Source organism: Carassius gibelio, chromosome A21, assembly GCF_023724105.1.
Source record: "Carassius gibelio isolate Cgi1373 ecotype wild population from Czech Republic chromosome A21, carGib1.2-hapl.c, whole genome shotgun sequence".
In the NCBI taxonomy this organism is placed as follows: Eukaryota; Metazoa; Chordata; class Actinopteri; order Cypriniformes; family Cyprinidae; genus Carassius; species Carassius gibelio.
This window is the reverse complement of record NC_068391.1, coordinates 10,986,583-11,000,025: the sequence shown is the minus strand read 5'-3', so window position 1 is coordinate 11,000,025 and position 13,443 is coordinate 10,986,583. Positions and strand designations below refer to the sequence as shown.

The 13,443-nt window shown below is 36.7% G+C and overlaps 1 protein-coding gene across 4 annotated transcripts in view; it reads right to left on the bottom strand.

Moving 5' to 3' along the window:
- LOC127941956 (glutamate receptor 4) overlaps nt 1-13,443 on the bottom strand; it is an 82,970-nt gene that overhangs the window by 2,976 nt on the left and 66,551 nt on the right. For 2 of the 4 annotated variants that reach the window (XM_052537439.1, XM_052537438.1), the window contains exons 11-14: nt 12,640-13,013; nt 4,476-4,674; nt 3,612-3,859; nt 1,216-1,330 (exon numbers count right to left, since the gene is read on the bottom strand). In XM_052537439.1, the coding sequence (XP_052393399.1) occupies nt 1,216-1,330; nt 3,612-3,859; nt 4,476-4,674; nt 12,640-13,013 (936 nt within the window). Of the gene's footprint in view, nt 1-68; nt 1,331-3,611; nt 3,860-4,475; nt 4,675-12,639; nt 13,014-13,443 lie in introns of all 4 variants that reach the window. The other 2 variants (XR_008149236.1, XM_052537442.1) reach the window with 2 other exon arrangements.

Sequence of the window (13,443 nt, the reverse complement as noted above, 5' to 3'; positions counted from 1 at the left end):
ACACTTGTGACTTTCTGCCTCACTGAGCATTAGACAACAGTGATGGTCCCAGACTTGTGGAGACTGACCTTACTTCCCGAGTCCTTGGGTCCACACTCGCCCTTATCGTACCACCATTTGTTTTTCAGCTTGTCTAAGATGCCTGATTCACTCAGTTTCAAAACGGCAAGGTTTACGGGGGTTCTTCAACCACGCAGAGGAATGTAACACAAATAACATAAATAACATCATAGGACATGTTATTTTATGTTATTCACTCATAACAGCTGACACAGCAGTTGCACTGGCAAAGTGACCGAGCCAAGGGTCCCGTTGTGATACATGTCTCTGTGCTCCATTTAAGGGAACGGTGTTTTAGGACCTGGCACGGGAGCCACAGACATATGAACAGGACCTTGCTCCATCGCTTTGGGTAACGGGCGCATACTGCCACAGCCAGCTTCTCTACTAATGCTGGAGGCAATTACTGTAAAACCACAATTACTGGCATATACCATAGGCATCAACCTTTTCATATCCCTCTAACCAAGGTCATTGCAGTTATGAATTTTTAGTTTTTATTACAATTCTAATCCAATTAATTGTTACATTTCTGCATTTCTGCTTTTGGCAAATGATTTTATCCAAACTGACTTAATGTGTTACTTGTATCTATCTATCTATTTATCTATCTATGGTAATAATTGTAAAATGTTTTTTTTTAGTTTTAATGTTTCAGTGTTATTACTATCTAGTGCCATTAAAATGAATCAAATTTTGTAATATTAATTCATTATTTAATTTAATTTCAGTTTTTTTCCATTAAAACTGCCTATGCCTTTGACTTTGATTTGTGTCTTTAATACATAATCATAATGCGACACTGCAGCACCTTTCAAAAGACTATGAATGCTCTCTGCATTCCTATAAAAAAATGCAGCTAATGCGCCTCGGGAGAGGAATAACAGCAAGTTAAGAAACTGGAGGTAAAAAGGCGCAACTGTTTCAAAGTAGAAAAAGTTCCTTGATGGGAAACATGAAGAATGACAGAAGAGCGACGAGGGAATCTCGGCCCAGTATTCAAGGCGAATATTTGTGCTCTGACAGTAATTGCGTTCCTCTCTCTCTTCAGGCTTAACAGGGTCAGGATGAAGGTCATGTATGCAATTGTGCCCTGGCAGATGCTCCCGTTACAGAGGAAACTGTTTACCCGCGTTGGTTGACATAGTGGCTAACCTTCTCACCACCTCCTCCGCTGCCACACTCTCCTTTGTCGTACCACCACTTGTTTTTCAATTTGTCCAACAGGCCTTGTTCATTCAGTTTTAAAACTGCCAGGTTAACTGCACTTCTTGAAACGATAAAACATAGTTTGTCAGTAGCAGCAGTTTGTCATAGTTGAGCAGAATCCAATCAGGTTAAATTAAGAAAGAAAGGGGTGGAAAGCTCTATAGATTAGTCACCCATTCCCACCCCACTTCCCCTTAGAAAACACGAAAACACCAAACCACGGAGGACAAACCTCTCTTTTTTAGTTTTCATGTTAATATACACCACCCTTATTTGTCTAACCTTACTACACTCCTCCAGATGGAGGAATTGAAAAATCAATTCCTACTCGCTGGTTTAAACCCCCTCCCCAACCCAAGCTACCCTTATTTCCCATCCTCACTCAACTGCTATGCTATGCACTCAATATTGCTGTGAGACATGCACAGGGACCTCACGATATTGAATGCCTGTTACTTTCCCTATATGCTGCTTACAGACAGTTTAAATTAGCACTGAGGGTTTAAGCCTCTGAAAGTGCTGAATGAGTTTGATCCTATTCTCCAGACCCTTGTATTCCCACTCTGGCTCAGCCACAAGAGACCTGGCAATGCAATTCTGCTCCTAAACACCAGACAATACCTTTCCCTGCAGTTCCTCGGAATGCTTAACATTCTGTAAATAATGTTCTAAAAAAAAAAAAATATATATATATATATATATATTTATGTTATTTTACGAACTTGCTGTGACAAACACTGGGGTCCTAAAGTCTAAAACACCAAAAATAATGCTTCCGTTTTAAATTTTTCACTGAAAATCAGCATTAAAAACATTAAAGCCTTACGTCTTAGAACATGTGCACGTGTCCATCTATTTCGCTATGGCATTCAGCATGATTTGACAATATTCATATTCATAATAAGCATATCGTGCACTGGAAGCAGGAATATCTACCGTTTTAAGATGTTATTTATTTATTAAAAAAAGTTTTTTTTAACAAATTAAAATAAATAGCGCAATCTTAATTAAATCTAATATTTAATAATAATATATTTGTTTACATTTCTTAAAAAAAACTTAATATTTTCATTGAAAACAATGTGCAGTATTGAATATTTACAAAATTCATAAATTTAGTAAAAATTTATTTACATAATAAATACATATCAATATTTTATAATTATACTTTTGTTTTCAAAATCCTAATAATTTACATTTTTGATAACAATAAATAAATAAATAAATATGAACTAGAATGTCAAATATTTTACTAATTCATAAATGTAGCATAATGTATTTAAATGTAAATTCTTACATTTAAATGTCCTTCATACATTTAAATGTAATAATTATAATAACAATGCAATTGTTTAAAAAATTTAAATCCTAAAACTTAATATTTTCAATAAAATAAGATAAAATAAATAATAATTTCAAAATCCTAAAAGTTTCAACTTCAAACAATCCATCAATTAATTAATTCATCAATAAATACATTTAATTGTTTTGAATGTGTCCGCAGACTTTTGGACTCCACTGCAGTCTTCCTAAACCATGATCTAGCTAAGGGTCGAAATATACATGATGGGAATGATTCAAGAGAGGTTTATCCTGAATGCAGTTTATCCTGAATGCAACATTAATAAACATACAGCCCACAGGAACAAAAAATGGGACAGGGAAAAGAATATAGTGAGACACATCTAAGCTGAGGAGGGGAAGAGAAAGAAGAGCATTAAGGGCAGTGTGCTTTAGATCTGAAGCCGTGTGAATGTCCTGCACTGGTCTGACATCACGACAGCAGGAGAAAAGCTGTTACACCATTAAACACTGTTCCCCCCGGTATCATGAGAAGAGTCACACAGACCACGGTAACACCGCAACAAAAGAGCTGATCCCAGGAGCTCCCGTCATCTGTAATGGACTCTTCTCAACCTTTCTTAACACGCTTCATGGTACTTGTAGTGGGTTTTAAACGTATCTGACTTCCAGTATAACTGTGAACAAAGATTTGGGTAGCATCAGACCAGGCAGAATATTCAAAGGCTTGTCCATTAGTTGAAATTCATGTTCACTGTTAAACATCCAGACTTCTCATCTCAAAAATTCATGGCATTAACATGCATGCATCAGTTTGAAATCACCTGCTTCAGGCTAAATTAAAAAAACAAACAAAAAATAAAACAAGAAACGTATAAGAAACGTATACAAGACCTTTATCTGCACACAAGTACACATGAGAAAAGCAAAAAAAAACAAAAAAACACACACACAAAACAAAAAGTAACTAGAAATAGGCACGCCAGGGAAGGTGGAATACCATAACAACACGTGACATATTGTTATACTACTCCACCCACCTTAACTGTGAGCCCTTAGGCGTCGCCACCCCGTAGCCTTTGGAGTCCAGGTTTCCTCCCACTTTCATGGTGTCGCACGGTTTGCGCTGCTCCGTGTACTCGTTCATTGTGGACTCCAGCAGGAAGGCGTACTTCCCTTTGGACTTTCTCACCCGCGCCACTCCCTCCGCCGTGGTCTTAGTGAACACCGTGGGCTCGGCAGACTTCATGTAGCTCCACATTTTCTCATAAACGGCGATCTTTGACCTCTGAAAGTTTGGGTAAAGATATAGATTGCCAGTGAAGTGTGCAGATGAAGTGTGGAGGGTGCAGATTTTGTATTAGTTACTGAATTTTAGTTCATAGGTTCTCAGCCTTGGGGTTGGGACCCTATGTGGGATTGTGGGCGATTTTTATGAATGCACTTATTGTTAATTGTGTTCATTAATAAATGAATCTATAAATTATTATATAAACTACCTTTTTAAAGTTTTGGGGTCAATTAATTTAATACTTTTATTCGGCAAGGATGCATTAAATTGATTAAAAGTGACAGTAAAGTAATTTATGGCTTTAAAATGTTTCAAATAAACGCTGTTCTTTTGAACTTTCTAGTCATCAAAGAATCCTGAAAAGAAATCAATCACAATATAATAAGCAGCACTACTGTTTATAACATTAATAGTATAATTATAATTAATTTGTTATAATTCTAGAACCTAAAAAAAGGACTGAGAACCCTGGTATACTTTATAATTAAGGCCATATTTTCTTTGTTTTGTTTATTAATCTGTGGGGTTTTGCTGGGTTTTTTTTTTTATACTAATACGGCACTTAGAATAATTCAATAGCTTTGGCCTCAATTCAGTAGCTTTGGCCACTCACCCTGAAGAACTCTTTGGTGGAGCCTGAGTCAAGGGTACCATACGCAATGTCTGTCTGCTTGGCCAGGTCCTCAGCACTTTCAATGGGCGACACCATCCTCTCCACAGTGAGGAAAGCAGCCAGGTTGGCTGTGTAGGAGGAGATGATGATGAGGGTGAAAAACCACCACACTCCACCCACGATGCGTCCAGATAGAGACCTACACCGCCGGAAAGGAAGAGTGGAGAGGAAAATGACCATGCAAGGAGGGTTTGAAGGAGTAGTGAATGACAGCAATGAGAGCATTGAAAGAAAGGATAACATTGATAAAGAAGGGTAAAGGAGGGAAACATTGGGGGAAAGGGTATTGAGGAAGGAGCAGGAGGAGAAAAGGAGATACATGTTTTGTCAGTTTAAACAGAATTACTGTTTCAAAATTATTAAATACAATTTAAAGGAATTGTTAATTCAAAACCTCCAACAATTATGTTTTTCAAAATGGTACTGTATGTTATTTTTTCCATGTTAACTAAGGTAAAATAATTGGGTTCAGTAAATATGATTCAAGAATATGATGCATCCGATTTTTGTTTTCAACTGTTTTCAACATTAATAATAATACAAATGTTTCTACGACACAGCTTTTTACTCTATAACTCTCAAATTAAGTATCAGGTTTTACATCAATGAAGTTTGGTCATGAGACAAGTCATTTTTAATTAACATCTAGCCTGCAACATAGCTGACAAATTCAGTAACAACTTAAAATGTGATCTATGCTTCGCAAAGATATCGTGCTGCTTCAGATGACTTGAAATCTTCCTTTAAATTCAGGTAACCAGGCATTAGTTCCTCTATGGTGACCCTTATGGAAGATATAGATCTTCAGTCTTTCACTGCAGTGATCATTTAGTTGATTCTGTGTAGGTGAGGGTCTCCTCAGCTAAGAGGGAGATCTCTCCGACACGTTGCCATGAAACCAGATTGGCTATTTAGATTGGGCCAGAAGGGACGTCATCCACGAAGGGGGCGAAGTGCTAAAACCCGACACTGTTTAAATTCTCACCTCACCCCGATTATGCAAATCAGTTGACAGGATGGCAGCGCAAAACGATCATTGCCAATTTATGCAGGCCTGTCCTTCTATTTCCGCTGTCAATGAAACACTTCTGTATTAAGACGCAGTGGCTAACATAATTAGCTTTTAAGAACGGACGCAAAGCGGGCCGTCACCCACCTGAAATTTGAAGCAGAGTACACTGTGTGACTTGAAATCTGCTGCTAAACACTAAGCTGCATGCAGATGCACCAATCAGTCCCGTTGACGTTTGAGGATCAGAAGCGCCGGGGTTTCGCGCTAACCGTGGTTAATTGATTTGACTTCATGAGACAAAGCCAATTTAATAAGAGCCTAAATTGAGTGGACACGAAACCAGTGAGTCACCCCTTGGGTCGCTCCGCTGCCCTGCCGCTTGGCATACAGTATCATTCATAAAGACATATGATCCATGAACAAACAGGAATTCTCTCTGGTCCCCATAAAGTCATTTCTTGTAAAACAGATCGTCTGATCACAGCTCAATGATAAGAATCAAACCGTCTCTGTAGATTTCACGCATACACACAATCACAAAATAAGCAAACTATCACCGGCGTATCCCTCAAATCAGCTCATTATCAAAGCAGTGCCATTAGAGCTGTGAAATGGGATGTGCTACTGTCAGTGAAACCCTGCGCATTACTCACTACGCCACTTTTATGCAGATTTCTTATTTAGAAGCACACATCAGCATGTGTGTATTTGAGCGAGAGAATGTTTGGTGAATTTAAATTACATTCTGAAATGGTTTTTAGATTTGTTTAGGTAGTCAGAGGGACAGAAAGTGAGACAGAGAGAGACCTTGACATGCCATAGATAAATGTAAAGGTCACTACCCACAGCCACAGTGAGCCTCCAGCATTTTATTTATTCATGGCTTCCTCTCGACCGCTCTGATTAAGATTTAATACCTCCAAATCAATTTCGCCATCCATGAGACTAGAGTCGTTCACAATCACACTCCACATTACTGATCAAATTGGAAAAATAAAACAAGCAAGCTCTTACATTAGCCCATTAGAAATAAATGTCTTCCTATATGGCAGCGATTTCTATCTCTTGGCATTGTCAGATACAGCATGTGGCGTCTTCAAACACCTGGATGTCTCAGTATGGCCTGAACATTAAAAGAACATGAACGTGTTACTTATTATGAAACATAACTAACTGGATTACGCTGTAACTTTTTCTCATTCAGAATATAAGTTTATTTTATTTATTTTTTTACATCAGAAGTGATCAAGTGTTTATTCCCATAATATAGTTTGCATTGACATATAGACTATATATCATACATTTTCAAAAGTTATGATGTCAAGAATCCTTGAATATGATGATCCACTTGTCAGGGACTCACTTCCTAAAATAAAAAAAGTAAAGAAACTACACTACCACAAAAATATTAAGCTGTTTTCAACACTGATAATATGAATAATATTTCTTGGTCCACAAATCATTTAAGAAAGATTTTTGAAGCATTGTGTATGCTGAAGACTAATCTAATGGCTGCTGAAAAAACAGGTTTGCTGAAAAAATTATCTTTTCAAATAAATTTTATTGGTAACAATGTTTCAAAACATACTGTAAATGCAGCATTTGTTGAACATAAGATTTATTTCAAAACCATTACAAAATTAAAAATATATATTTTTACAAATAAAATATATAAATACTGTTATAAATAATTTATTAAATTAACAAAAACATTTTTTTTCATTTTTTCATTGTCATAGGCTACACTTCTATAGAACTAATCAGCTTTTGTTGTCCTTATATTACATATCATAATATTTGTATACAATTTCTATATTATAAATATTATCAGTGCTGAAAACTGTTTCATATTTTTTATAAAAACCTTGAAATCTTTTTTTTCAAGATTCTTTGATGTATAGAAAGTTCAGAAGAACAGTATTTATTTTGAGCAATTTAACCCATCCTTGTTGCCTAAAAGTATTAATTTATAAAAATAAATAAAAAAATAAAAATCTTACTGACCAAGTAAGGTTATATTTTCATGCAAAACAACCCATTTACACTGTATCAGAAAATATAATCCAAACATCATATAGTATTTCATATTAATATTTACGTTATACTATCCCCAAAAAACTTTTTGTAAAATCTTTTCTTTTCCATAATTTCCATTAGCCTTCAAGCACTCACTTGCAGTTCCCTGGGCATCCTCTGACCCAAGTCTGAAAGCCCCTAATTACTCAAAGTTGCATTTCATTACTTTTTAATGCAGAATGAGTGTATTTACACAAGAATCAAAACCACAGGAAACAATGTATCTCTCTGTTCCATCTTAACAGCTGGCCTTTTTATTCCAATGCACAACAAAACAGGAAAAAAGACTACAGCCAAATAGTTTTTCCATCCCCTACAAATAACTAGCTTGACTGGATTCCACTAAAACATTGTTCCTTTTTTGAAAATAAATCCAAATGCCATCCAAAAGCATGACACACATCTCTAGTCTAGAACAATGCATGCCATGTAGAAAACTGTACTTGTCTGCAAATAAAGCATATAATACAGAAGTAAGTTATCTTATTTGATAAGATCAGATGGCATTACTTCAGTGGAAAACAAGTCATATATGTCACATGCATTACTTGTAATGCAGCACATAATGCATGCTATTTTGTGGATGCGTTTCATCTGTCTATGGCCATAAATCTAAAAAGAAAATAACAGTTCAAGGGTATCAACTTTTATTCCAGAGTGTCTTATGTAGATAAATGATTTGTGGGCTGAAATGATCATTTTGGCATGAAGAAAAACCTGGGGCAAGGTTTCCTCTGCTGTAGCATAATCTCCTTTCTCTCATTTCCATCACTGTTACAGTCAATCATATCCTTACATCTCTTCCATGATCACTTCTCTCCTCCTAACCCTACAATCATTTCCAAGCCATCTGAGGAATAAAAGAAGTCAGTAAATAGAGGCAATTATTGGAGCAAGATCGACCATAAAATACAAAAGTACGGATAGAAGAAGAAAGCAAGAGAGAGAGGAGGATGGAGAGAGACAAAAAAGGCAAAAGAAAATTGTTCTTTGACATACCAGAAAAAAAACAAGTTTGTATAATGAGAGATGAAATGCTGTCATAAGTTCAGAAAGCCAAAAGAAAACCCTAGATTTTTTTTCTATCAGTTTTTCCTACGTTCCCTCCTCCTTAAATCCAGTTAAGCACATGCTAAACCTGCAAACACATCAGCTTCACACATACTTGAATAAATAATACCCAGTCTGTGCAAGTGAAGCACTTCAAGGACTTGATACTTCAAGAAAAAGCTTATCGAAAGGTTTTATATAAGGGCTGCAACACGGTTTTTGAGTTGCGACACAATCTTTCATCCCGCATACCCAACCTATGACTATCATTAGCATATCTTAATTCCCTGCTCGTCTTGTGATGCAATTTCAAGAGGCTTCCTACATTGAAGGCTGCCTGTGTTTGAATCTGAAAATGAGATTTTTTTTTAATCTTCCCATGTCTGATAGGGTCCGCTGCTCACATGCATTATAACTACAAAATTACTGCAATAGCGCATACGCCAGATGCTGGCTGTTTCCGAAACCCAGGATGCTGCTGATGACGCCTGCCAGCCCGCCTGAACCAAAAACACGACAGGGAAAACAGGCAAGAGTTATGACCCTGTCCGGCCCCATCACACAAAACACCCTCAGCATTTTCATACCCAATCATTCCCACATCATCCTCATCAATCATCTTCCTTACAAACTGTTTCACTCGCTGTGGAAACTGTGAACAAGGAGGATACATGGAATAGAGTGGTGCTAAATGAACCTGAATTAATTACATGTACTGCAGCTTGACTGTAAGAAATGTATTAAAATAAGATCAATGCCTCAATCTGAAGTGCTGTGTTTATGAATCAATATTTCGATGAAGGTTCAAGCTCAGACTGTGCACGTCTTATTACACAATCAAAGTTGAAGTGTCTAATTTCTGCACCAAAAACAATGTAACATAACAAACAGAGACCTGAAATCAAGTCTCCCCATTCACAGGATTTTAAAAACTTTTTTTTACTAAAATGTAAAAATTGTAAAAGTAGCAATATATTTTACTGTATAAAGATTTATCAATAATGTTTGAGAAAAATATTAAGTGTGAAATTAAAAAGACAACATGGTGATCTCTAATTCTGAATTTGAACTGAACAACAAAAACAACAATTATTATTATTATTATTACATAATAACAGTAATTAATAGTATCTTATTACTAATTCAGAAAGAAATAACAGTAATGATAATTATTAATGATAAAAAACTATTATTTATCTGTACAAAGGCTGTGATGATTGTACAATTTAATATTTTACTTATTGGCATTAATCTAACAAATCCAAAAATGCTGCTGCTGCTGCTACTACTACTAATAAATATTACTTTCCTGTAATACTATGTGATAAAATTAATAAATGTGATACTATGAAGACAACACGACGATCCCAAAATTGAATCATCTACAGTAGAGAACCATTAGTATATACTGTGCATATTTTTTCTACACTAAAAGGAAGATTACAGGGAAAAACATGCAGAAATATGAGCAGATTTGGCTTGAATTTCTTACTGCTAAAACGCATAAGAATCAAAATTGCACAATAGTTTTTTCTTTTCTCTCTAACATCTGCTTCATGGCTTCCTGTAAATCTCACGGACACTAGTAAAAAAAAACCTGTCTTAGACTATGATCTGTCTTGTGACAAATGGGTTTGGCTCCACTATGCTCCAAGAAAATGGAATGTGAAAATTAATACGAAATCAATCAAAATCTTTACTGCAGGGCAGTACGGTCCTGTGAGAAAAGAGAAAGTATTTTAATGTCGAAAAATTACACACTTCAGCTGTTAAATATGCATATAACTATCAAGTGCATGAGAAAAAGAAAGCAAATCTGCGCATTTGAATAACCAGTAGGCTATTAGACAGGGAAGAGGGGGAGCAGGAGGAAAGGACAAGTACTGACACCCGGGTAACGCTGCTGTGCAACTGCGTCATCTTGTCTAAATCAAGAACATTGAGGTAAAGGCACATGCAGACTAAAGAGAATTAATGGCATGTATTAAAGGAAATGAATGGAAGTGCTTTTTCCCACTTTTTGCCCGTCATTTATCATTGGCTCCAATCCAGCTCATGAATCTTTATTAGTCATATGCAAAAATGGTGAAAAACATGATTCTTATAAGTCCTAAATGGGTCCTCTTAATCCAAATCAAAACCATAGGCCCTCTACAGCGCTGTGATGTACAGGCTATAGAGCAGAAGAGATAGACGCTATGATTTTGACGGCTCTCTAAGTACCTGCTGTCTTCTGCCATGTGCTGTGCTTTTTACTGCTCTTCTCTTCCCCTTGGCCTGTCATGAGTGATTTCTTATCTGGTGGGGGCTGAAAAATAAAGCCTGTTTTTTTCTCTCTTATCTTGATAACACTTTTTAAAGAGCTCTATCGTGGTCATGCAGGTGCTTATTACACAGAGAAAAGAGAGGGCGGGTGGGGGTGCGAGCGAGAGCTGGCGCTGCGGCGAGCCTGATGTTAAACCCACAGGCGACGAAAATGACAAAAACAAACTGCCACACATAGTAACATTGAATGACTAGCATATTTCCTGTGAGAACTAGCTGGCAGGACAGACGGGCGATGTGTGGACATCAAATGGGACCCGGGACCCCCCACTGGCTTCACTGATGGTAAAATTCAACAAGGTGCAAAGTGGAATGACACCTCAGTTATTTACTGAGGAACCGGTGAGACAAAGTGTGATGCATCACGTAAATACACAGTAAAACATGTTCAAGGGATAATTCACCCAAAAATGAAAATTGTGTCACCATTTTTTTTTTTCTCAAAAACGGTTTGAATTTCTTTCTTCTTTGGAAGCCAAAAATTATGTTTTAACTGCTTTTGTGCATACAATGAAAGTCAATAGGGCCCCATAAGTATTTCTTTTTGAAATGTCTGGAATAATAAAACTTTTTGTTGTTGGGTTTTTTTTTTATTTTTATTAATTTTTTTGGGTGAACTGCTCTTTTACTACATACAAATGGAATATGACCATATCAGTAAGTATGTTTACATGCACTTACAACAATAATTTGTAATGTAAAAACTAAAATCTGATTGAAATCAAAACATTTTTTACCAGTTGGACTAACATATCTATATTATATCATTAAAGCTCGCATTTGGTCAGCATTTATGGACTACAACTGGCCTCAGCATTGTTCGTGCGAAATGAAGCACAGCGATTATCTGCAAAATGTATTTAATCTTTTAAATATTGTCCTATACACTAATGTTCAAAGGTTTAGGGGGCGGTAAGTTTTCTTTAAAGATTTTATGTGTTTTTTAAATAATTATTCTATGCTCACCATTGTACAAATAGTAATTCTGTGAATTTTATTACAATTTTATATAAGCATTTTCTATTGTAATTGCATTTCAAAAAGCTGAATTTTTAGCGGCCATTTTTCCAGTCTTCAGTGTCACACAGAAATCATTCTAATATGCTTACTTGCTGTTCAAGAAACATTCTTATTGTCATCAATGTTGAAAATGTTTGTGCCGCTTAACAATTTTGTGGAAACCATGAAATGTTTCAGGATTCAGAAAGTTCAAAAGAACAGCATTTATTTGAAATAAAAGTCTTCACTGTCAATCTAATCTGGCTGAAAAAAAGGATTTCTTTAAAAGAAACCCACGGCGCCTGAAACCTTTGAACGGTAGTGTACTGTATATCTGAAGACTCCAAAAACGAGTGCATGTAAACGTTCTTAGTGATGGTTGTGACTGCTTATTCCTCCCTCCCCAAAGATTGAAAGCAGATACTATGATTAAACAGCGAGTGTTAATGTAGGTTCTCCCACTTGGCTGCTCCTCCATGTTCTTTAATTCAGACTCATCATCAAATCACTATGGAAACTACTGCAATGACTCTATTTCAGGTATCAGCAGATATTACCATATCAGAGACATAACTGTATTAATTCCCTCTGAAATTCATATTTTCCCCTCTATTTTGCTAGTGGTGGTTGGAGTTCACTGACCTGGGCGAGATGTCGCAACCCTGCTGCATGAAGGCTCCAAGGGAGAACCAGAGACTGTTGAAGATCCCAAACTCATTGGGGGGCTGGTCGCTTGGCAGACCGTCAGTGCCCTCCTCGGGCTCCTCGGTGTGCCACTCATACGGGCTGAAGCGGCTGACCAGGAAGAGCACCACGCTCACGCCGATGTAGGCGAACACAATGCACATCCAGATCTCGTAGGCCAGCGGGTCCAGGAAGGAGAAGACACCCGGTTTGGACTTCTGGGGCTTCTTGATCATGATGGAGATGCCCAAGCTCATGAAGGGTTTCGAGAAGTCAATGACCTCCTCCCGGACCAGAGTGATAGTCAATGGGGCCACAGCGATTTCCGCTTTCTAGAACAACAGAAAAGAATGTTTCATATCAATCATCTTATCTAATCACTTCAAAATATGCGTATTTACAAGCAAAACAGACATAATGACTTGGCTAAGTTTATTAACTGAGCCATTTGATTGGATAAGCTAATACTAAATATTTGCATTCAATGCTGAGATCTTATATTTGACCATTTTACTTAGAGGAGAAAAGAGAATAAAAAGAGAAAATGAAGCATAATCTGCCGCTTCCCACCTCTCCTCACATCCTATTTTATAACTTCTCTAATTGAACAAGGCTTTGCATATTAATGGCAAAAAAATCCAAGGAGTTAATCTAAGAGGCTTAATACTGAGTTTTGGGGGGCGAATGATAAACTAAGCAATGTAGAAAAAAAGATGCTTACAGCTAAAGACAGAAAATACTGTAGAGTCTAAAGTCTGGCTG